Genomic DNA, 25,213 nt, shown 5'->3' with positions numbered 1-25,213 from the left:
TGGGGGGGTATTTGTAACGCTCTGAAATTCAGCAACGCCTACATACAGACTAGCGGACTGATCACCCGCTAAATATTTCATCTCAGTCTTTAAGCGCGCATCGACTGCCTGACCGCATTCTGAATTTCATTTCGTCACTGTAAAATATTTTATATAGTACGCCTCTACCACTTCATACTCTTCGCTCCAACGGTTGCTACATCCCATCTTCACTCAATCGATAAAGTTGTAGACCTCTGATTGGTGGTTGGACTCAATAATGAAACTCGATGGATTTGTGGACTGAAACCGACGCTTCCTCCCTCTTCTCCTCTAGCCATGATTTTGTGACGAAGACAAAAAAAATGAGAAGTTGATTTTTTTGTAATTCAAGATGTTTTCAACTAAAGTGTCAACTAAATTTACTTAAATCAAATCACCCTCGAGGTAAGGTTTCTTTTTATTACATATTTTGGGGGATTATGTTGTAACATTTTGTTATTTAGGGTTTTCTTGAGATGGGTATGCTAATACTATGTCCCACATTGTCTTACAAAAATCCACCTCAGTCATTCAGACTCATTTTGGGTCCAGCTCTTTAGGTTAGTAAATTAAATTTGTTCTCATATTGTTTGTTATTAAAGTCTATACTTAAATTTGGTAACGTCTGTTTTTAAATGTGTTCTGATAGTACGGCTTTCCCGTTCACTCTGAGATTTGATTCTGTTACTAGCCTATTTTGTAATTTTGCCTTAAAGCCTAGGCTAAAGATGCTTAACGAACCTTTTGACTTTAACTTGTGCTAGGCCTAAGTTCAGTTGTCTTAAATTTGGCAAAGTAGCCTACAAAGTCACTGAAATTGTTAAAATGTAGGGCCTATGGATTATTCTGTGTTATCGTTCAAAGTGTTTAAATAGACTATGTGTAAAATGTTTAGTTTCTAGGTTATACGAGCTGGGTCCATGTTGTAAGTATAATATTGTCGAATGTTAGGATTTAATTTGTTAACGAATCTTATTTAATGTATGTAATGTATTGTGTGGTGCTATGCATAATTATGTACTATGGACCAAAGACTTGAGAACAAGTTTGATAGGTTAGTTTAGGCCATTCAGACAGACAGTATTGTTCAAAACTCTAGTGCCTTATAGCTTGTGATTTCAAAAGACTGAACTTTTGCTGTGTTATTTTAAAGCTGTTAATGAATTTAATAATTGTTACATGGACAGTCATCGACTGATGTGAAATATTAACTTACCAAAGACAGTGTGTGAGACTGCTATACCGTTGTGTTATAATAATGTTACTATTCATGAGGCCCTTTTCTAGGGATATGTACGGGGAATGCTGGCTCGGGAGATGTCCGTACCTGCTGGATGAGACATGCTCACCGTCCGATGACTAGGCCTACCTACTAAGCCTACTAGTCAAACCAAAATGGAATTCTGTTCGTCTCGTCATTTACAGTTTTGTGAAGGACCTGATACGCCTTACCGCTAAGTAGACAATCAATAAGTTACCTATCATAAATCATTATTCTGTATTTCTCTTTCTTCGGACAATTTGATCCCCTGATAACTGATATTTTAACTTGTATTTCTTTTCTTTCTGTTTAATTGTGATATTTGTTTTAATTTATGCGTAGACATGTTAGGCCTAGGTCTCTAGTTGAATTCATGTTTTATTTTTTTATGAAACCGTAAGTTACCTAATTTATATTTTAGAGTTATTCGACTCAAGTTAAGGTGGCCACCAATATTAAGTTTTTTTAAATCATCATTGTTGAGCGTTGAGTTATTGTTTCCTATCATACTGTTATAATAGGTTTGACAATCATTAAATTTTGTTTTAAGATCTGCAGATGTGTAATCCTCTTAAATTTCACTTTTCTTATTAAACTATTGTAACTTAAATTTAATTGTTGTGTTTTCACTATATTAATATTTCCTACTGTGTTTAAAAACAACTTTAGACGCTTCCTTACAAATTAATCTTGCTCCTCACGCTCATGCAATTACTATTAGCCATATTAACACATTAAATTGTCTAGGCCTAAGTAAATGAGTAAGTGGGTCTGAATGATAAGTTAAGTGGTCCTCGAGGGTAAACCTTTTAATCTCAACCCTGTACTGCCATTGGACTTCCTTGTTGGCCGGTGGACGTTCTGCAGTAAACAAGGTGGCGCCTTCCCGAAGAGGATCCCTTATGTCATTGTGACTCTTTAAAAGTTTTGAGTACCAAACCCCCCCCCTTCTCTGAGTTAACCTGGGCTTAGTTCAATTAACCTTAAATATAAAAATTATTAAAAAAAAAAAAAGGTTACAGAATCATAAGAAATTCATTATTTCCAATTTATGGCGGGACAGCCTAACAATAGATTGATACAAAATTCACTGTAATTTAGAGGTACTACTTCAAAACCGTGGTTGTACTAAACTTTCAATAAAATGTTTAAAACATTTTCTGTTTCTGTAATACTGAAAAACTGTGACACATTCTGACAAAACTTGCTTTCTTTTGGGTTATTGTTAACTTTTGTTAGAACACAAATTCTGAACGCTGCTTCGATGGTACCTTCTAGTGATGTGTCCAAACTTTTGTTAGAACACAAATTCTGAACACAGCTTCGATGGTACTTTCTAGTGATGTGTCCATACTCCATAGGCCTACCAATATTTTCCACACCTCAATAAATATTAACTTGTAATAATCAATCTAATATGAAGAATCGACTCATCCCTAGTACTTGTCATAACTTGACTTACTTGAGGTTGCGGTTACGTGGCTTCTTGATGGTGACAGTTCCCTCAGTAACGTGAGGTGAGGGGGCTGCTGCTTCACTGATTGCCTCCACCAACGTGCCTGTAGTGCCACCCGGCGACATCTCTACCTTGCAGATCATGCCGTCTTGCTGCACATCACAGATAAAAATACATAGTAATTACAACCAGAGAAACATCAGATGTTAACAAGTCGGTAGATAATACTTTGAGGAATAAATATTCAATCAGATGGATTGGACATGCCAAGAAAATGAAACTGAAAAATGAAACTGTTGATGACTAGCCGAGAAAATACATTCATGATGAAAGGATGATTTTTTTTATGGGCGAGAGTGGAACTAGAATTCAATTAGCTTACCTAATATGCTATGATTAGACTTTAGAGCTTTTAGTAACACCCTAATTCTTACATCAATCAACTCTCTGAGGAAGTTATATGTTAGGACGCAATAACAGTGTTATGTTTTTTGGTATTTATCTATTTATTGTGATACAAATTCTATAAGCCATAGGACTCCAAAGGAAAGTTGCTTAACAAAATGACTTTAAAAATAATGATATTATGTTGGAATAAATAAATTTCAATCTACACTCACTAAAAGTGTGATGTGTGTCCTTTTTTATATAGCCTACAGTAGAAACCAAATCATCCGGTACCCCACTTTTGCCAGTTTGTAGCACATTTGAATAATTGAGTTCATCATGCTGCGAGTCTATTGTACAATAAATTGTAGTGACTTATCTATTTGGGGGGGGGGGGGGAATAATGAGTCATCTGTCTATAGCCACTGTCTTATATACCTATACCTTTAAACACAACTTAACTGATAGGTATAGTTTTTCGTTTTTTTTTTTTTTGTTGTTTTTTTACCATTAAAATGGGGTTGGGCCTAAATTGATAAGGGCAGCAATGTAGTCTACTAGCTGTAGACTACTTGTATCTCTTTAACATTCTCACATAAACTAGCAGATTTCTAAAAAAAAAAAAAACTCCTCAATCAACCACTTTGCCTCCCCTTAAATGGTGATAAAGTCAATTTCAATTGATATTTACCTTGACAATAGCCGTGGAGGTGGTCTTGCCCCGAGGTGTACCAGATGTAACAGACACTGACACTGGGGCTGTGACAGGTGGCGCAGTAACCACAGGCACAGGCGCAGGCACAGGCACAGGCTCAGGCTCAGGCTCGGGCTCCTGCTCTATCTCCGGCAGTATGTGTGTGGGCTCCTCTACTTTGGGAGGTGCTGGTGGCGGGGTGGGTGGTGGAGGGGAGGGCGGGGGTGTGGGCTCGGGTGTCTTCTCTCCCTCGGCCTTACACAACACCTTGCCTGTCTCCGGACATAGGGAGAGTGGTCGAGGAGGACTGTTTGGCTCAATTGGTGGCAATTCATCTGTAACGTTGAAGATTGTCAATATTTGTGGTCCGAAAAAGTGTAAAAGTGAAATAAATAAAATTGTGAAAAAAGTTGTCTTTAACTTACCCCAACAATAGTGCAAAAATGCAACAAAAAACCAAAACCAGTAAATTTATGAAGCTTATGTCTATAAGTTTTTGAATGCTTTTTGAACAAAAATTTAGTAATAACAAAAACGGTAAAAGGGGGTATTAAAAATAACTAAATCCACGCATTTCTGGGATCTCTGATTCTGGCATATCCAGTTTTCCCAGCAGCAAAACATGCTTTTCCTGGTTGTGATTTTAGGTAGCCAAGTGTACCTTTTAGGGGTCTTCATGGTCGATATTTTGAGTACGGTTGGACCAACAATTGGCCTTGGGAGTAGATTCGGGCTGAAGGCTTGAGTAAAAAAAACTCGAGCCAAGCGTCTATTTCCGCGATTGCTGAAAGATTTTGCAAAAGTGTGATCTAAGATTGACGGTTTCGTCACGAGTGTGTGTGATGAATTTTGTATCTTTTGTATTATTGTTGTCTTTGGAATAAAAACTTTTTGATTGATTGATGTACAAGGGTTTTCTGCAATCTTGGGAGACAATAATATCAATTTGACTGCAGACGATGTTCTCAACTTTACTGTGGCCTCGGAAGATGTTAATAATTTCTTAGTAACTGTGGAGGATGTTCACAATTTTGTTGTGACCTCAGAAGACGTTCACGATTTTGCTGTGACCGTGGACAATGTTCATGATGTTTCAGGGTTTCCCAGAAAATTTTTTAAATTAAAGGACCGGGAGTTACTAGTCTATGGTGACCTTGTGTTTCCTAAATATTGTTCCATAATAAGCTTACAGCTTATTTTTCTTTAAGTACTGTCTTTAAGTTTCCTTGAATAAAAAAAAATATGCTAGTTTCCCTTTACTTTCTATCTGGATTATCGAATGCCAGATACTCACCAAGGTTAGGGAAGATGTCCTCTAGTCCGTCGTCAGATTCCTCAGAGTCTGATGGCTCTTGGAACTCCATCAGTAAATTGTCACTGTCCACCAATCGACTCTCTTTAACAGGCTCAGGCTCCGGCTCTCTTTCTCTCACGTGCATTATCTGGCTGAGACTGCTGCCTACAACACACGGAGTAAATAAGAACGTTCAACCCAATTAAAATTTTTGGTGAACTGGTTTTATATTCTTAAGCCCACCTAGAGGGTAGGATAGCCTAGCTAGAGGGTCGGATTGAAGGGTTCCCAAACTTGTAGGAAAATGTTGTGGTCTTAAATTTAATTTAGAAAATTCTTATGACCAGATTTGTTCTAACTGGCAGCAATTTTGCAGTGATAGACGATGATGATATGATATCCCAACGAACCCAGAAGATGTTTTGGATTTTACCGGTAATGATGTCAATGTCTGTTCAATTGCAGATGTTCACGATTTTGCAGAACTATGTTGTCTACATGATCACGGTAAATAATCACGGTTTTTGGGCTTATCTCGAGATGATGAGTGATCACAAGAGATAGTAATAAACCCGACACAGTTGCGGGAGTTGAATATAAGTAAAAAATTGAGGGTGATGCCTTGAGTGATTTTGTTCTCACCAAGACAAACTTTTTTCCCTGGATAATTGATTAAAAACCCAAGAATCGTTTCCATCTTAATGCTAGGTATCAAATTTTCTAGAGATCAAACCAGCAACCAACCTATAAGTTGTGATATATAGACAACAAAAAATTAGATGTTATCACTCCAATTATTTATTTTAACTTTTTTGAAATTACCGAAACGCAAGTTGTTGCATTTAACTGTGCGACATACCTCTTCCTCTGCCGCGGAGGCCAGGACGGCCCCTGCCTCTAGCCAGCAGTGGATTTGTCAGTATCTTGTTGGTACTCTTGATGGGAGGAGTAGGCAATCCTGGCTCTAGTTTGGGTTTCACCAGAGGCCTCGGCATCGGAGAGGCAGTCACTTCTGGCCGAACCTCACTCTCAATCTCCGCCTTCTTCTTTGCAATCAATAGTTTTTGCTGGAAGGTAGTTTTGAAAATAAGAGTTTGAAAAAATAAAAAGTAAAAAATTAAATAATGATATAATAATATACTGTAAACTGTTTTATTCTCAGATAAATCCTATATAATTTAAAACCTAAGAATAATCTATTTGAAATAACTGGTAAGTTATAGCCAAGACAAGGTATACAAATTTCTGAAACAACATTCAATAGGCCTAGTAGAACATAATTCAAGAGTAAACCAAAATTAAATTACACCTTTATAATTTGCTATTTTTTTCACAATAAGCCATTAATGACCACAAGGTTTTTGGGTATTACTACTATTAATGTAAAATAAAATATCTCATGACTGAATACAAAAAATGGAAAAACACTATAGTAGTTTACACAAGTTAGTTTACATTTGCGTAAGGAAGGATAGTCTAAACGACACAAGTAGAAAATTTAAGGTACGAGTCTTGGTCAGTGCCTTTTAAACTTCTACGAGTGTAGACCAGTAGATGAAGATGAGATAGGAAAAATAATTTCAACTTAAAAAAATTAATCATCTAGTGGTCATGACGAAGTACCCTTGAAACTAATCAAATTCGTAGGGAAATCACTGTTAAAACCACTGGTGCATTTAATAAAGAGTTGATAAATAACCCGTATTTTCCCTGACTGCTTAAAAATTTCTAAAGTTATACCCATTTAAAAAAAAGGTGAAAAGTATGAAATCTGTAATTATCGCCCTGTGTCAATTTTGCCCTCTATATCAAAAATATACGAACATGTAATGTATAATAGATTGGTTGATCATCTTCATAATAATAATCTCTTTTACAAACAGCATGGTTTTCGTAAGGTAAATCTAGTAAGTTGATTAACGGATTATTTCAATTAATTTTTAAATAGCTTTGATGTAATTTACTATCATTATTTTACCTTAATTTATGTATATATATACAAGATAAATAATAAATTTGACTATGACACAGTGACACTAACCTGCGGCGTGGCATGGAGGCCGCCTTCACTAGCCAGTGGCCTCTTGATCAGAGGACTGATGGGTGGTCGGCCTCTACCAGGGTTGCTCAGTCTTGGTTTCAACATTGGCTGAATCTTAGCATTAGCATTGGGAGTTTGATTCTGAGGTCTGTAACACAATATTCTCAAATTGCATGTATTGCACTGAAACTAGTTCTTGAAAAAGAATAAGCAAAAAGCAAATATGTTGTTTATGGTACCATGTGTCAGTAAACATTCATTTACCTATATTGCTTACAAGGTGATATCCTGAACAGTGTCAAAAATACAAGGTTTATTTTTTTAAAGGAAAAAACACTTGACTTAGGAATACAGCAAAAGGAACATGTACCCATCCAATTTACCTAAGAAAACAGTCCAGGCAGGTGATAGAAAATTTTACAGCACTCTAATTTTTGTTTAACTCTCCTAAGGATCTTCTGAAAGAAGTTTACCACCAATTCCATCTGAACAAGCCCGTTTGAAAGGCAAAACATTAAGATTGTGGACTGTTTGTGAGCTATTAACTGTCTGGAACTATTTTCTGACATGAATTAGTTGTATTGGTTCCTTCTCCTTTATTTTAAGATTGAAAATAGTATTTAAAACTGCAATCAAAATAAAACATGGGGTACAATGTATTACTAGGGTATGAATAATTATCTAAAGTCGGGACAACGAAAGTTTGCAGTTGAGGGAGGAGCCTATTTACCATGTGATTTCGAAGGAGCCAATGAGGACAGTGCGGTGTTGCCAAATCTAATAATACCAGCTGATTTCAAAATATTGTTTAGTGTTTTAAGTGTTGTCAACGGGCGATATGGCAACGTCGCACTAGCCTTGCCTTGTGATTGGCTGCCGCCAACTGCAAACTTTTGTGGTCCCGACTGTAAGAAATGCACTCCTTATTATTGTTACAATTATTCAGATTAAAATGTAGGCTACAATGTTGTTTTGTACTAATCTTTTTTTAGACATTTTATGTTTCATGCTGTCGGTTCCACCACATCGTTTTATCCCTTAAAGGCAAACCTAAAATGTGTACCTACATTATAAATTTCAGAATTACCACTAGTAACTGCACTTATCTATCAATACAGTGAAATTCCGACTAACAAAAGTGAAGGGGGTAAGGCTAATTCGGAAAATCTATTTGTCCAGTTAATCAATGGTAAGAATTCATAGGCTATTTTGTTTCAAAGATATCTACAACAGTCTTTTTGTACATTATTTTAATTACAATCATCTTAAAATCTACAATTTTATAACAAAGTCATTAAAAATATCAAAAACTGTTTTTAAAACTTATCTTTGCCATGGTATGAGATCATTGTTTTCTGCTCCTGGGGTGTTGGTCAAGCTGGGCCAACTACCCACAGTAGATGGTTCCTATACCCTATTTACATTTTTTATTGTTTTGAATTTTTTATAGAGGTCCGGTTTTTGTCGAAAGAGGTTTCACTGTAATTTCTGTTATGTGTCCGTTAGGACCTGGGAAAACAAACCTCCTGTCAATCTAACATCCAATCTGTTACCTGATCATTGGGGAGCCGGTGGGTTTCAGCAATCCTGATGGTCTGGGAGACAGCCCTGATTTGAGAGGTTTCAGCAGTCCTGTAGGTTTAGGAGTTCCAGGTGAAGTGGTTGTAGTCTGTGTGGTCGGAGTGGAGGCAATTGTCTTGCGAATCACACCAACCTACAAAACAAAAACTTGTATTGGAGAGAGAACCTTCGGCAACAACCAAACCGAAATCAATCTATTGTCAGAAAGTAAAACCTGATGGTACTATCCGTAAGGAAAATTATTTGTGGGTTTAGAATGGAACTTCAAATTATATATTATTTTGTAAGATTAGTTTCTTCAATCTCTTCTCTGAGGAAATGATATTAGTACGAAATATCATTATGATGTTTTGATTGTTTTGTAATCTTTTACTTTGTATCTATTAACCCCTGGACTCAAATTCTCTCAGGTAAGCTAGTGGAATTCTATCCTTATTTTAAAAAAAAAAAAAAAAAAAAAAACTAAATATTTAGTCTTATTGTAGGATTTTGATAAGCAATTTAATCATTATGACATTTTAAGATTTCGAGCAATAATAAAGTGGTTTGGACAGAAGGATGTGAGAAGACAGTATTTGCAGAACAATGAGGTGACGGTTATAAGAGGGAAAGAGACAGAGAGGGAGACCTAGATAAGATTGGACTGAGATAAAGAGGGCTGTGGAGAGAGGAGTGAGATGGCTCATAGGTTGACACATAGACCGGTTAATAACCAGAAAAGAAGCTAAATTAAATTAGGTTTGTGCAATGCTGAGACACCAGAATGTGTATTTTCTTAAGGTGAAGATAACTGAAGGAAAGCAAAATAATTAACAACTCCTGTGGTTGTGTAGACATTATTACCGCCTTCTACAATTGCACCAACATTCTGATTAACTCCCATGGCTGTGCAGACATCGCCATCTTCTCCTGCGGTCACAGAAATTTTATCTTCGTCATCCACGCGGTAACGGAAAAAGCGTGAATGTTTCGATCACCTATCTTTGCAAACGTGTTGGGTCTCTGTATCGGCATCGACTCGATTCTCTGAAGATCAATTCTCAATACCGATAGCAATGTACGAGAATTTGTACATTCGAGGATCGACATCATTCCTAGTGATTAATCCATAATCCTGTGGTATATCTATTAAAGTAGATATCACCACAGAGAAGAAAGAAACAGAGGATACATTCAATGGTACGCTTTAAGTGGTGTCTAGTAGAGCGAATTCAATTCATCGTCCAGTTCCGCCCTCCTTTCCCCCCTACAACACTCACACAGTAGGAAGACCCTGTGCGCTACAACTGCTGTAGAAATATGCTATGTAACCATTGCTGTTCGTGCTCTTCCTTTCTCGATACTAGTACATTTCCGCCGCAACATACCAGAGCTATATGCACACGGTTGTCCCATAAGCTTGTATCCTCTGTATCTTACTTCTCTGTGATATCACACAGCTCGACCAATCTACCTTCTGCTGTGGAGTGCCAGCCTCAGATCTTGGCAACACAACCACGCCACTACTGGACTTCTGAGGTGAGGCTGAACTGTCCTCGCTACTCTTTTCTGACTTCACAAATGGTTTTTTCAACACACCCTGTAAAGACAAACAAAAATAACAGTTTGCATTTGAGATTGTACCACTGAAAAACTACAAAGATAGTTCAGCTAGATTATTGAAGAAATTAAGAGTCCAGAGACAGACACACAATACAAGGTGATAACCACTGAAACTTATATTCTGTCCAAATATTTTCTTAGGTAAGCTAGCTGAGTAAATTTCCCCATGCCTTTTCATCCTGACCAGCTACTTCAGTTTGATTTAATATATAAGTTAAAAATAAGATGTTGGAATGTATTAATAATTTTAAAAGATGTTGGAATTTGATTATTCTTGATTAAATTTTTATCAATTTTAGACCTAAGTAATTGAACATTTATAAATTTAGAGACTATCTTAATTTCTGGAATTTTACATGTTTAAACTATTAATGTTAGAAAACTTAAAAACATGTATTAAACATGTATGTTTCAATAACATGTCTATTGAAACTTAAAAAGCCAACTATGGAGAGAAATGTTTTTATTTTCCTCAATTTTTGTTATTTAGGAAATCTCACTGAAATCTTCTTGGCATTTTGAACGTGTTTTAAACTAGTTCTATTACAATTTGGCTACATTGAAAATGTTACAGTTTAAGCACTTTTTTTTCAAAAATTTGCTTGTGTGTATTTTAAATAATATTGGCATTCTTTAGAGTTTAATGTTTTTAAATGATATTGGGAGACTTCAAACTTGAGTCCAAACAGATCGGATGGAAGAAAACAAAGATAAAATAAAAAATTTAAAAAGGCATCCATTCATACAAGTTGACATGTTAAATAAGAATTGCTTCAAAAGTAATTGGGAAATTTTGTTGGAGGAAATAACGGGAAACTGGGTGAGATTCACAAAAGCAATGGAATACTAACGGATTTTTGAAGAGTGGAGAGTGTTTTGTTGTTATCCACTTTGACAATGCCGGACTTATTTGACATGATGTAGACTCCGGATGACAGGTTTGGTATCTGCTTCTGGTCCATGGTGACAACACCTTTAGCACTAGCCACCAACACCTGACCACACAAAACGCACTCAACACTCAACCTACTTGTTGGAAATTAAGGAATAGGGAATAGGGATGAATTATCTTAAAGGATTTTGAACCATTCTACATCATGTGGAATAACACCAAACTCCGTACTGTCATTTATTTTATCAAAAAGATTTTTGTAGAAAGTGTTGATTTAAGTGAAGAATAAAGGTAAGCTGAAATAGTAGAAAATTGTTTAGGAATCTGAAATGAATCATATCAACGATTTTTTTGGGAGATTATCAACATATTGTTTTAGGTAGGTCTGTTAAACAAATATTGTAAACATGCTTTCTCAAAGTATTTTCTAAAAAATAAAACGTAAGAAGCAGAAGTTGATGAGTATTTATTGTTTTTTTTTTTTAATTAAATTGTTTATATATTTTTAGTTAAAAACATTGTTGATTTATTTTCAAAATTGTAGAAACAAAGTGGTAATAAACAAGGTGTATCGAGTAAAGAACAAACATTTTCATGTAGTGAGGCAGTGAACTGTGTTTCTATCGCACTGCTGAAATGCAATGCAGCGCCATTATGTGTCCAGCACCAAGACAGTGGTGTTGAGTCAGGTTAAACTTGTAATTGTACCCTCCTCCTGTACCTTACTGGTTGAATTCACAAACCAGCAAGATAAGTGTATACTCCATTCCACTGTACCAGTTCCATTCCAGTTCACTGTGCAGTACGGATTATCCTCAAGCCGTAGATCAAACGGTATTGTCAGAGACAATGACTGCCCTACACATCAGGATCCGCATAACCCTCACTAACTTTTTACGTCTGTTTTACATTGACTACTTTGCTATGTTAAAAACAAAACCCAAAACTGCATAACAATAAACATGTTTCCAGTGTTTCCACTAATGTTTATAGCAAAACCACCCCCCTCAATACATGTACTGTGCGGTGAACTTGGGATTGAGTATAGTGACAGCTGCAAGGCCTACCTGCTGCTTGGAAGGGCTGAGTGTAGACATCTTCCTCACGACAGGAGACTTCTGAGGAGAGCTGGCAGCAGTGTTATCTTCTTCCTCAGACTCCAATCCCAGCTCTGCAGCTAGGTTCTCTCCGTTCACTTGTGTGTTGGGAGTCCTCGGAGTAGTGGCTGAAACAGTAAATCAGATTTTACAGAAAATGTTTAAGTTTCTGAAAACTAGGGATGGGTGTTATAAAAGTGGGATGATGGTGTGATGGATGATGGATGATGGTGGTGAGCTTTTAAGGAAAAAACTGAAACTGAGAATTTATGTCTTGATTATGGACAACAATTTGACTTTTTTACCATCGGGATGATGACAATAGTGCTGTGACCAGAGATTTTTTTCTTGAATAAATTATGATGGACACTACACTAAGTTTATGATTACAAAAACCTAATACTACTTTTCTATTGTCATTAAACAAGACAAGACAAGCCTTTAAAGTTTTATTGAGTGTTTAGGAACAGATAAAAATGAATATTTACTGTTGTTTAGATGATTATTGCATACATTTTCCATCTGTTATTAGGGAAACTTAAGTTTAAGTTTTCCCTGCAATAAACCCTGTAACAATATAAACCACAAAGAAAATTATTATTAGCGTGGCTTAGGCTAAAATATAAATGTGTGGTAATTTTATCTATTTAAAACTAAAAACCCGATTAAAAATAACAAAAAACTGACAAATGAAAAAAATTTCCTCTTGCCCAGAGAAAATTCAGAATCTAATAAAATCCAGTCCCGATAATCAAGATATATTTTCCCTAAAAATTCTCTGAAATGTTGGGACCCATCCATTCTTTCTTAGTATTCTAAAGTTCAACTAACAACAATAAACATCTATAAAGGACCACATTTATTCTTACCTAGGGGAGGTCGATTCCGGGGTCGGCCGAGGGACTGCTTGAAGCCGTCCGAGTCACTGTCCTCACTGTCCCTCTCCACCTTCACCTTCTTGACTACCACATCGTCTTCTTCTCCCTCATACTCAGAGTCTGACTCTGACAACTTCCGCTTCAGTCCCACTGTCAAACACAACACATGCATAAATAGCTGACTGCAAGTTTATTAATTGGTTGGACAAAGTAATAACGCAAATTTTCATTTGCCTGAATTGATATACAATTAAATCTATTTTAAATAACATTAGGTTAAAGGAGTAACTAGGTTTGCTGCCACAGGGAGGCTAATAAAGTTTGTTTTATAGTAAAATATTAATAGCTTAGTATAAAATAAATTAATTTGCCAAGTCTGATCAAAATATATCCATAAACAATCAAACTGCGACATTTTACAATATTCTCGATAAGAATAACATGGGAATTTTAAATTTAAAACTTTTTGAATTTTCCGTAAACAATAACCGCACAAAAACACTTAAATGTACTAAATTACTGGTACTTGTCTTTTTAAGCTCTTTAAAAAAATAGTCTAAAAGAAATTGGAAACTTTTGTCTTTTGATGGTCAAAAATGAGAAAAACCAATTTTTACCCCATAAAACCCCGTTTTCATCGTGTGATCATGCTGGTTCAAGAACTCATTCTAGTTTATCCCGCCTTACACTTTAAAAGCAAATTTTATCAAAATCGAAAAAGAATTATTTTTAGCCTTTGGGGACATAAAAATGAAAAAGTAAATCTGTCCCGGGCTCATGTCTTACCATGAGACCTATGGTAATAGGGTAATAGCTACTTCCCTGTAGGGAAATTCGCTGAAATTTAATCAAATGGAAAATCAGCTAAGCAACAGGAATCGTTCATTGTGGCCACCAGCATGTAACAAAGATAAAATTAAAAAAAAAAACAATTGTCCGTTATTTTAAGACATCATCAGTTTTGTATAGCCCATACAGATGTAGTTTAACATGACAGTAATTTAAAAATAGCATAAAAAACTACTGATGTGTTTTACAGTAATGAATCTAAACCGTTAAGAATTTAAGTTCACTTTGTAGATTTTTTTCATAGGTACTGGTAACATTTAAGGTAGGGATGGACGAGATTGGATTTTTAGTTCGAGACAAGATTTGTTATTTCTCATAAAATTTCGAGACGAGATCGAGACGGGATTTCCCTTCTCATACACAACGGGAAATGCACGTTCAAAATTTTTACCTGATTTTGTAACATTGTTAGATGACTGTTTAAATACAAAAATAATGATAATAGGCAAGAATATTTACAATATTTTATTAAAAAACATCAGCATAACATTTTTTTATTAATCACGCCTAACTTATTAAAAATGCCTACGATTAGGAAACATAGTGATATCAGTTAAGATAGAGTTCAACTTATCCTAAAATAAAATAAATAATAAAATAAAAGCAATATTAATTTTTATAAAATAGTTACTTGTTTTGACTTTTTATAGTAATAAAACACTAGTGTACCTGTTGCTCGAATTCGAGCAATTGCGAAGCATTACAGGCGACTCAAAGATTATGGAAATACTCACAATCTACACAACAGTTAGATATAATCAATATCTTTTGTAAATATCTTATCTTTTTTCAAAAAGCTTATCTTGTTTTTTAGTGTTTTCTAAAAATTTTCCCCTCTCATGGCCGCATTAGGTTGTCTATGACAACGATTATAAATGAAAAAATTTTATAGTAATAAAACATTCCTCACACTGCTTACACTTAACAAAACTTCTCAAATGTTATTAAAGTAATATTATTAAAATAATTAAAGTAATATTTACATTAAAAGAGTTAATTAAATAAAAACGCCTTCACAAAGGAAACGCAACTACAACACGCTCCTGTATTGCGGGTATTGCATTGACTTTCTGCAGGCGTTTTTAATTTTTTTTTTTTTTTTTTTTTTTTTTTTTTTTTTTCTCATCTCGATAAAAATCTCGGCCAAAAAGAAATCTCGTCTCATGTAACGAGATTTAAAAAAAAAAATTTCGAGACTTGACCATCCCTAATTTAAGGACCATACCCCTAACATTCACTTATTAGTTATTTCCCTCTTTTATTTCATTGCAAAGCTACAAAAACTCAAATATTTTATTTACGTTATAAAAGACAGTGAAATATGCAAATTAGTAAGTACAGCCTAAAGTTGTTACTTGTGCCAGGATGGACTCATTCCCATTCAGGTAGGCCTGCTATCTCAACAATTCTTAAAAAACATTCTCTTAATATGTTACAACATTATATTTAAGTATATTATTAACAACCACTAATTGATGTATTTTCTATCTTTTGTCTTGTTCATACTTATATTACAATAGCAGCAAGTTAGTTAGACAGCACACCTCTGATGGTACGTAACATCCACCAGGTGGACTGGTAGTGGAGTGAATGAATTTGTATACTATGCATTATTGTTGTAGTCCTCAAGATTAGTTTAAGAAGTCCTTAAGTCATTTAGTTTTTACAATACTCACAGCCATCATCATCGGTGGGTTTGACGATGGAGCCGCACCACTGCTTCACCTGATCCATCGCCTTTTGTTTGCTGCTACGTTGAGGTCTCCTGCGAGCAGAACATCAGAATAGATTATGTTTTGAGCCTTTCATAATAAAGGTTATATCACAAAAATAATTATGATATGCCTGACATAGTATGAAATATTATTACTTGAATGACTACATGATACCAGAATCCACAAGTTAATTTGTTTTGGCAAGACGCTCGCCGGATGTCTGGCATTGAACTACAGTATGTTAAACACAAGCAATGTGTCCGTACCCGGCACTGGTCGTGACTGGAGTGGGGGGTGGCCTCTTGTTGGGGACGACTGGAGGTTTGATCCTGTAAGGGGTTTCCTGCTTGCCTCCACCGCTGGACTGCTTGCCCAGCCCTGCCTGCTTGGCCGCTTGCTGCTTGGCCAACGCTTCCTCAAACGCCTTCAGTAGGTGCTGGCAAGTGCCCAGGTTCTCTGCTGGCTCCCATGTGTTTTGCTCTCTGTAGAACAATTGTTTTTTTTAGTTTATTCATATTAAATTTTTATGATACCAACACACAAGGGTACGCACACTCATTCATTGACTTTTGGTTATTAAGTAGACATCCCATATTTTTTTTTTCTAATAGCTTAGTTGAAATAGCCGTAGTCTAAAATTCTATTTCTTCCCTGAGTTTTTTTTTTTACTGAGATACTTGATGAAACATAAAAGACAATGTAGCTTACAATAACTCGTCCTATCGGTTTGACCTTGTTATAGAGTTATTGTGTTCGGCAGAAATCAGTAATTTATGTCTCACACTCTATCACAGGCTCAAATCAACTACTGTATTTCAAACCCAATTGTAATGTTATTTATTTCTACGGAAATTAAATGCCTATGCTGTTACTCACAAGACGGTAAATATAGATAAAAGATGGTAAGTGGTGATCGATTTCAATTGGACACTCCAATCATCATCAGACTCAATAGGTGAATGTGCACTTACTTGGGTCATTCGCCTATTGGGTCTGATGATGATTTGATTGGAGTGTCCAATCAAAATCAATCACCATTTACCATCTTTTATGTATATTTACTGTCTTGTGAGTAACAGTATAAGCTAAATATATGTTGTAAGTGTTTTAAGACGTTTCTTTTATTTACTTTCCATAAATTTAATAACACATGCAATGCTGATCAAGAAGTTATTGATTTATTTCTAGCTCATATGTAATTTAAAGGGACTATGATTTTTGGTTCATTCAGTGCTATAATTTATCTTTGCGAATCAAAAAACTACTTACGATGGGTATCCTTCCCATTTTAATAGATATTCATAGTGCTTCTTTTTTATGTTGTATCTTCGGGAGACAATCTTTTCAACGACAAATTCTTCTTCTTCATTTCCAGCTGAAGAAGGTACCTGTGGCTGTGACTTTTCTGGCTGCTTTTGTTTAGCAGCTGATCTTTGACTCTGGAACATGTTAAAACTACTTTAGAAACAGCTTTAATTATACTTTTACAGCAAATTGATCAAAACTAATTGTTATAATATGTTTTTTGTTTGGTTAGAACAGATTTAAGAAAAACCTATCAAGTTCAAGAGTTATACCTAGTAGTCTGTTGGAGTAAGACACGAAAGATAAGAATGTGACAATCAATGAAGAAACTACCCATAAGAAATAAAGCAGAGAAACAGGATAAAATAAGACTATAATACAACTATAGAGGTGAGGCAAATTGGTGATAAATCAAATTGTAGATTTTGTTTTGACTAAAACAGTTTCCAAATTTAAAATATCCACCATATAAGGCACTGTTTTCCTAATAAAAACCTTTTATTTAATGTATTACCGGTGCATACGGTACCTATACTCTTATGATATCCTTCTGACTCCTTGTGGGCCGTGCCCAGTATGATGGGAAAAAATCATATATATGCTTGAAAAAGTAGTTTATTAGGTATATAGTGCTTGATTCGGAAAGCTTTGTTGCATTTTCAGTGATGGTTAAAAAATAAAATGCCTTTCCCGGACTCTTCTACATAATAAACAATATAAGTTTCTCATGTTGAGGAAAAATTAAATAATCAAAATTAAACTGATTTAACTAGGTCTACTTGTGTATAAAAATTTACGAAGTAGAATGACTTTAAATTGTATTCATAAACTTAATAGCGGCCTCAGTAATTCTGTCACCTTAGTGGCCAGTAGACAAGTCTGAAAAGTTAACAGGATTATTAAGACAAATCAACTTTATCTGTTAACTTAGTTTTGGATCATCACCGCTTACTAGAGTTATTTTATTAGTTAGATTTAAGTTTTATTAATTTTCTGGTGACAAAGTTTGCAGTTTTTTTATATAAATTAGTCCAATCAGGTCTCGGATAAAAGAGTGAGTATTGATAGTTTACTCACCTGAGGTGGTAGCTGCAATTGCATTGCTTTGCAAAAGTCACATTTCCAATGGGCTTTTCTGACACCAAGTTTTGAAAAGGCACTGTGGGTTTTTAACCGTGTACATTCTATGTGATAGTATCCGTAACACCCGCCAGCGCATAGCACTCCTCCTTTGGGGTTGCTTATCGGCCTCTTACACTTGTCACAATTCTGAATTTCATCTGACTGCATAACAGAATTTGTGTAAATTAATGAAACAATCTAAATGATTTTTTAAATGCATGCGGCTGATTATGGAGCCGTTTTTATTTATTTTTTTTTATTTGATTGATTTAGCTTACCTCCAGGAACTTATAGATTTACTATTAAGGTCTGATAAAATAATACTCATATTTTATTCAAGTAAGGCTGTGGATTAATAAGAAAATTTCCTCAAGTTATTTGACCTCTTTTCAGTCATAAGTAGGGTACATCTACAAATTCGTGAACTCAAATTTTATCAGCTAGCTCAACTCTTAACGCTTTAAAAAAATCCCTGAACTTTTTTATTTATCTTTTAAATCTTAGAAACAGATAGAAAATTTTTCTTGGAATTTAAAATTGAAAAGTTATTGATATAGGAACTCATACCTTCAAAACTAAGTTTAACTAATCTATTTAGGAGGGAGGGAAATCAAAATTGTAGTTATGTAGTTATATGAAAGTAATTTGTTAACAGAAACTAGCAAAATGAATGAATAAATTAATGACTCGCCTGATGAAGAAATTGATGATAATGATGGGAATAAATTTTAGAAATGAAAAATTCTGATGTTCTTAAACTAAACAGTGTAAAAATGATTAGTGATATTCCAGCTTTGACTGGATTTGTGAGCTAATCTTGATATGTTTTAGGCACTTCACACCTGGTGAGATTTGGGTCTAGATTCTAGATCACAACTTCTCAGGAATAATTATTTTTTTTACAATTGGGAAGGAAAATGCCTGCAGTAATTTCTTAAATCATAAAATGAACTTTAAACAAAGAAAACAGACTATTTTTAATATTCCTATTAGAAAATGGAAACTATGCCGGCGAAATTTACCTAACACTAAAAGGTTCTTTACTTGGCAAGAGGAACAACTATGTTTTACAGTCAGAAAAATGCAGAATGTATTTAGTAAGACTTATAACTAATTTTAATTCGCTACAAATGTTAAAAGACTTAGAAACTGTGATGATCCAAAACCAAATTTTACAGAAATAGAGTATCAATTCTTGCCACAATAACGTCTATCAGGAGATTCACAAAAGAGAATTTTAAGTTTCACTATACTACAGGTCAATATTATTTTCCTATATGCGACAGATAAAAAACTACAAATTACTATCAACGCAATAGAATACTAACCATACCAAGTAAAAAATGTAAAGCTAATTTGGCGTGAATTTTAGTGCCTGGATCTATTTTTTTGGGTGAGTAAATTGTCTATGTGTTTGATTATGTACTCCTAAGCTCTTTTTCTTCCAAAAAATACAAACAACCAAAGGCCTATGTATTCAGTATTAATGAATAGGTCAAAACTTGGCAAACATTTTGCCAATTGAAAGGCATCTCATATACTTCAGCAGCTTTGCATGCAATTGAAAATGAACTAAATAAATATTGTTTTAGTTTGTTCACTAACACCAGGAATGAGGCATAACCATGCAGTTATAATTTAATTAAGTCAAAACAAATTTATATGCAGTGAGGGATTTGAGACATGTATTACAATAGGTTGATCAAATGTTTAATATTATCGAATGGTTTAGAAAACAACATAGAAGCAACTAGGTTTATAAAACTAACAACTATTCCATGGAGGTTTAGGATATTTAAAAATCACTAGGGGTAATAAAGTTATTGGGTCATGCATGCAATGGTGTTGAAATTAAGAGACGACATGAAAAAAGCATAACTAACTACGCTTTTCATCAGAAATACTCACATCTGGATTAAATAAGATGTCCAGCTAAAAAAACAACGCTATTATATAGCTTATTATACGTTTATAGCACTATTATTATTTATTTTGTTCGCTATACAAGTAACAATGTTTGCATTTGTTTGGAAAGCCTTATGCTGAGTCCCCAAACATTACTGTGAAATCCAAGTTTCTTTCACTGTCACGCTTACATATTTGAGTTCTTTTTCTAAGTAGATGGATGAGGAAAGGCTCTAAGGGTGGGAAAACAAAATGTGCAGTTCACAAGTTGCTTTAAGAGTTTCGTGGTTGGATGGTTACTCTATTATTGCTCCTTGCCTTTGTTCATGACATGAATGGCAAGAAAAAAAAAAATACAAGAATTTAAAGCTGAAATATGAAAAGGGTTTGGTTCCAAAAACCTCTGATTTTACACTTTGGTGTATGTGTTGTAAGCTAACAACCATAATTTTTTTAATTATTACCATACTACCGATAAGCATTAAAAACTTGGCAACATTACCACAGAGGTCGGTTTTTGTGCCTCTCTTGTTTTTAATAATTATGATTTATGGATCTGGAATACAATTTTAGCTATAGTTCTGAAATGTTTGTGGACAAAACCACTTTTTTTTGTTCAAGTTCAAATGTTAATGAAACTGATTTTAAATTAAGTAACATGATTTACAAAGCTAATGAATAGTTTATTTTTACTGAATTTAGGCAAAACACAAGAAATAGTATTTTATTTAGCTTTTCTATAGTTCGGCAGCTTAGAAAGCGACCTGCGCGCTAATGCTAACCTAAGCTATAGGAGGTCGCTATCTAAGCAGCCAAACTATAGTACAATAAGGATAAGGTTATTAACCTTCTAGCTAGGTACAGTTCGCTTGATTCTAGACTCTCTTGGAATCAACAAATCAATAATGTCTGCAAAAAACTCAGTATGGTCTTCAGCCTCTTGAGGAAATTAAAAGATTGTGTTGAAATTAGTTATGTTAGAATGTATAGCCTACATTGTTATATTCCAGAGTGTCATGCCTTTGTCATGGCCATGACCTGGCCAGGGTTGCCACCTTAGGTTAGGGGAAATTTGGGACATGTCCCCCCTCCACCCTGATTAACATGGCATGGGCTTAAATACAAGCATAAGGAACCAGAATCAGGACGGGTAACAACCCTGGACCTAGCTTTTTAATCTGGGATAATGGAAGTAATGTCTATGAAGTATTTTTATTTAGCAGAAAGAGTTGTCAGAATTATTGTTGCTTGCAAAATTTGGCAGAATATTCACAGAATCTTCGTGCATAAATGCAGCCTTAGTTAACTTGTTCATCTAGCCATATTAGTATTGATTCTATGTACTTGTTCTACTTTAAATTGTATTTTACCTAGTGTTTTATTACGTACTGTAATAGGAGGGTCAAATATTGTAAAGAGGAAGTGTTTGGCAATGTTGTGTGAGTAGGCTGGTAGTGTTGTTAAACAATAACTTGTTGTGCTGACCTACTGAAAGCTGTTGCTTTAAGTAGGCCAGTGCACTTGATCAGGGGGTCAGTTTTGTGTGGAGTGGTTTGTGTGGTGCACCTGAGGACGGGGTCCTGCTGGGGGAGCTGGAGCCCAAGGCCCTTGGCCTTGGGTCCAGGTAAGAAAATGTTAAGGGTTTTCAAAATTGGGGTTTAGAGTCTTTTCCAAATTGGGGTTTAAGTTCCTAACTCATTTATACAGTTCCAGTCTACTCTACCTTTTTGATTGTTAGTTATCTCTGTGTTCTTTGTGTTGTTTTGAGTAATTAATAAAGTTGGGTTTTGTAAGCGAGTGCTGAGTTTCATTCCTGAGCTACGTCACCCAAAGTAACAGTACGTATTCCAAGAGGAAAACGACCGTTACAAGGTGATGGAAGCGCCAGGAGTTTTGTAATTTTTTACAAAACTTCGATCTTGGTACCTCTTAGAAAAAATAATTGGCTTTAATTTTAGGGGTTCTTTTGGTGAAGAAAAATTTTGTTTTTGAATATATATTTTTTTTTTATTATTTGTAATCACCACTTTGGTGCAGTTTTTAATCAGTTCTATTTGGGGGTTCAGTGTTTTTTGGGACAGCAGTGAAGGGCTGGAATGCCGTAAATGTGAAGTTTTACAGTGTTATTTTGTGTGAGTCTATGCGTCGTGTGCGGGTTGCACGTGAGTTCGATATGTGTTCGTGTTCGGTTACACGAGTGTTCTATGCGTCATGTGCGGGTTGCACGTGAGTTCGATGTTCGATATGTGTTCGTGTTGGGTTACACGAGTGTTCTATGCGTCATGTGCGGGTTGCACGTGAGATCGATATGTGTTCGTTGAGTTTATTGTGTATCGTGTTTGGAAGCACGAGAGAAATTGTGTTATGTGCTGAGTGCACATGGTTGTTAAGCATTGCGTGCTGGATGCACGAGGTATGTGTTGTGCTGGATGCACAGGGTTTTCATTTGTTACGTGCTGGGAGCACAAGGTGAATTTGTGTTATGTGCTGAGTGCACGAGGTATTTTTGTGCTGTATGCTATGTGCTAGCTGTACAAGGTTTTTATTGGTCCTGTGCTGGGTGCACATGTGTAATGTGTGTTTCAGATGTTGTTGCTGTGCACAAGTGTGTGTATTTGCCTGGTTAAATTTGTGTTGAATCTGGGATCTTGTAGTTCCCAGGTTTCTCGAAGTTGTGATTCTGTGGTTGCAGACCTGCTATTTCTATATAGAGTGTATATTGTGCGAATAATGTGGCGGACACATGTTGTCAAACTATTCTGTTTCAGCTCTTTATGCGCAGTAGATGCAGTGAATGGTGGATCAATATATTATATTTTGTAGAAGTAGTTTGAGGGATAATTATTCATAGTGTATTATGGTGTACTGTTTTAGAAATATATTTGAGCTTGAACTTTAATTTGATAGTAATATATTTTTTTCAGATGGGGATTTTTACGAATGGTTAATACTGTTAATGACTAGAGTAGGTGTTTATATGTTGATATTTCAGAATATTGCATGAGCAAAGTTGAGGTGACAGTAGTCAGCATGTTTGTAGGCTGAGGAATGCTGAGCGTGGTGTAAATGGCCTCTCTGTGACCTGACCTTGCTGAGTGCTGACCGTGTTTTGTTACAATGTTTACCTTTTAATACTGATGCTCTAGAGTTTGCTTTGGGAAATCAGCAATGCATGAATGTTTTATTTTGGGAACAAATTTTTGTTTTTACAGGTGATAGATTGTTGGAGAAATTTTAAAAGGGAAATTGGTTTTGCTTACGGGTTAGATTGTAACGATTTGGGCCCAAATCATTTTTTCCAGCAACCTTTTGTTATGCATTTTTATTGGAAAATTATATATGCCATTTTTAAGTGCATTTTTGAAATAACACATTGAAGCTAAAATTTAACTTGTTTTTAATATGGAAGCAAACATAATTTCACTCAATGTTATGAGGAGAAATGACCAAAATGTTGGTAAACTTTTAAACATAAATTATGTAAGCTATATTGAATGGGGTAGTTTGAACATTTTAAACTATTATTTTTGACAATTGTAAATTGTGTTTGTGTTTAAAAAATGCTATTGGAAAGTCTAATTTTATTGGAAGATGATTTTGTTTTGTTTTTTCTTTGTTTATACTATTTTAGAGATAAATTGTATCATATTTCACAAAGGTGGCAACTGTATTGGGAAATAATGTTTTAAATGTTGCAATAGTTTCCTCTAGTAATATTAACAGTCTGGCAAATTTTGAAGACAAGACGGATTATGTATTAAAAGAATATTTTATTGAGATATATTTTGGTTTTTAGTTTTTTAATTATCAGGGACTTCAGTGGGAGACAAATTGTTTACAGTATTTTATTTTTGATTCAGACTTAAATTGCAAAGTACCAGATATGAGAGACAACTGTTAAACTATTATTTGTTTAGAATTCTTTAAAAAGGTCATATTTGAATAATCTGAAGTAAATCAGTCAGAAATTATTAAAGGTTTTGTTATTTAATCGTATCAAATTTGTTAAGGTAACACATTCCAAACACTTCTCTTAGTTTCAATAATTTTTGTTTTAATGTTGGTTGTTTTGTTTTGTTCTTCATGTGAGTTTGGGAATTTCTTAAAAAGTCTAGGGTTTTTTTTTTATAAATTATATGTTGTATTTGTGAGTTATATGTTTGTGTAGGCTTCCTATTTACCCATCCCCACTGACCAACTGTAGACAAGGCTACAAGAACTTCATGATTTGCCGTGTTATCATGTGTTATCTTCAACATTGTGATCGGAGGAAGAGACTTTGTCAAATTCAATGAAAACTGGGGAAACGCAGCTGGGGGCAAGGGCTTTTAAGAAGAGGAGAACTTCAGGCTGCAGTACACTCAATCAATGGCAAAGGCAGTCCAACATCATCGTCAACCAAAGTCGATCATCATCAATGCTGTCAAGGAACGCTGGATGGACTACAGACTATAGACACCGAAGTGGGAGACATCGCAGAAGACATGGCTGTGGTCAAACATCTGAAGACCAACGACTGTTCGAGGAGGCTTTATCGACGCAACTGCTGAGGAAGTCAGCAAACAGTTGGTCAGTTCTTCCCCTCCTAAACCTCATTATAATTTTATTTAGGTACAATTTTAAAGATTTTAATCAGTTTTTGTCATTATTTTTTTTTTTCTCTCTCTCTGAGTGGATGTATCTATGTAGTTGAGACGCTGGGGACATCGTCTGGAGGAAATGGGGGGATGTAATAGGAGGGTCAAATATTGTAAAGAGGAAGTGTTTGGCAATGTTGTGTGAGTAGGCTGGTAGTGTTGTTAAACAATAACTTGTTGTGCTGACCTACTGAAAGCTGTTGCTTTAAGTAGGCCAGTGCACTTGATCAGGGGGTCAGTTTTGTGTGGAGTGGTTTGTGTGGTGCACCTGAGGACGGGGTCCTGCTGGGGGAGCTGGAGCCCAAGGCCCTTGGCCTTGGGTCCAGGTAAGAAAATGTTAAGGGTTTTCAAAATTGGGGTTTAGAGTCTTTTCCAAATTGGGGTTTAAGTTCCTAACTCATTTATACAGTTCCAGTCTACTCTACCTTTTTGATTGTTAGTTATCTCTGTGTTCTTTGTGTTGTTTTGAGTAATTA

At 35.2% G+C, this 25,213-nt stretch overlaps 1 protein-coding gene across 6 annotated transcripts in view; it reads right to left on the bottom strand.

Moving 5' to 3' along the window:
- Positions 1-25,213, bottom strand: part of LOC128984764 (uncharacterized) — a 63,087-nt gene that overhangs the window by 12,303 nt on the left and 25,571 nt on the right. For 3 of the 6 annotated variants that reach the window (XM_054404127.1, XM_054404126.1, XM_054404128.1), the window contains exons 13-27: positions 20,104-20,127; positions 18,151-18,357; positions 17,038-17,207; positions 16,035-16,250; positions 15,730-15,818; positions 13,196-13,354; positions 12,297-12,454; positions 11,189-11,332; positions 10,189-10,314; positions 8,708-8,868; positions 7,155-7,302; positions 5,973-6,180; positions 5,114-5,278; positions 3,817-4,154; positions 2,745-2,890 (exon numbers count right to left, since the gene is read on the bottom strand). In XM_054404127.1, the coding sequence (XP_054260102.1) occupies positions 2,745-2,890; positions 3,817-4,154; positions 5,114-5,278; positions 5,973-6,180; positions 7,155-7,302; positions 8,708-8,868; positions 10,189-10,314; positions 11,189-11,332; positions 12,297-12,454; positions 13,196-13,354; positions 15,730-15,818; positions 16,035-16,250; positions 17,038-17,207; positions 18,151-18,357; positions 20,104-20,127 (2,459 nt within the window). The remainder of the gene's footprint in view (positions 1-2,744; positions 2,891-3,816; positions 4,155-5,113; positions 5,279-5,972; positions 6,181-7,154; positions 7,303-8,707; positions 8,869-10,188; positions 10,315-11,188; positions 11,333-12,296; positions 12,455-13,195; positions 13,355-15,729; positions 15,819-16,034; positions 16,251-17,037; positions 17,208-18,150; positions 18,358-20,103; positions 20,128-25,213) is intronic. The other 3 variants (XM_054404129.1, XM_054404130.1, XM_054404131.1) reach the window with 3 other exon arrangements.

The sequence above is a fragment of the Macrosteles quadrilineatus genome, unplaced genomic scaffold (genome assembly GCF_028750875.1).
Source record: "Macrosteles quadrilineatus isolate MER2022 unplaced genomic scaffold, UCM_ALF_1.0 Scaffold_2__2_contigs__length_208266976, whole genome shotgun sequence".
In the NCBI taxonomy this organism is placed as follows: domain Eukaryota; kingdom Metazoa; phylum Arthropoda; class Insecta; order Hemiptera; family Cicadellidae; genus Macrosteles; species Macrosteles quadrilineatus.
This window is presented reverse-complemented; position numbering and strand designations above follow the sequence as displayed.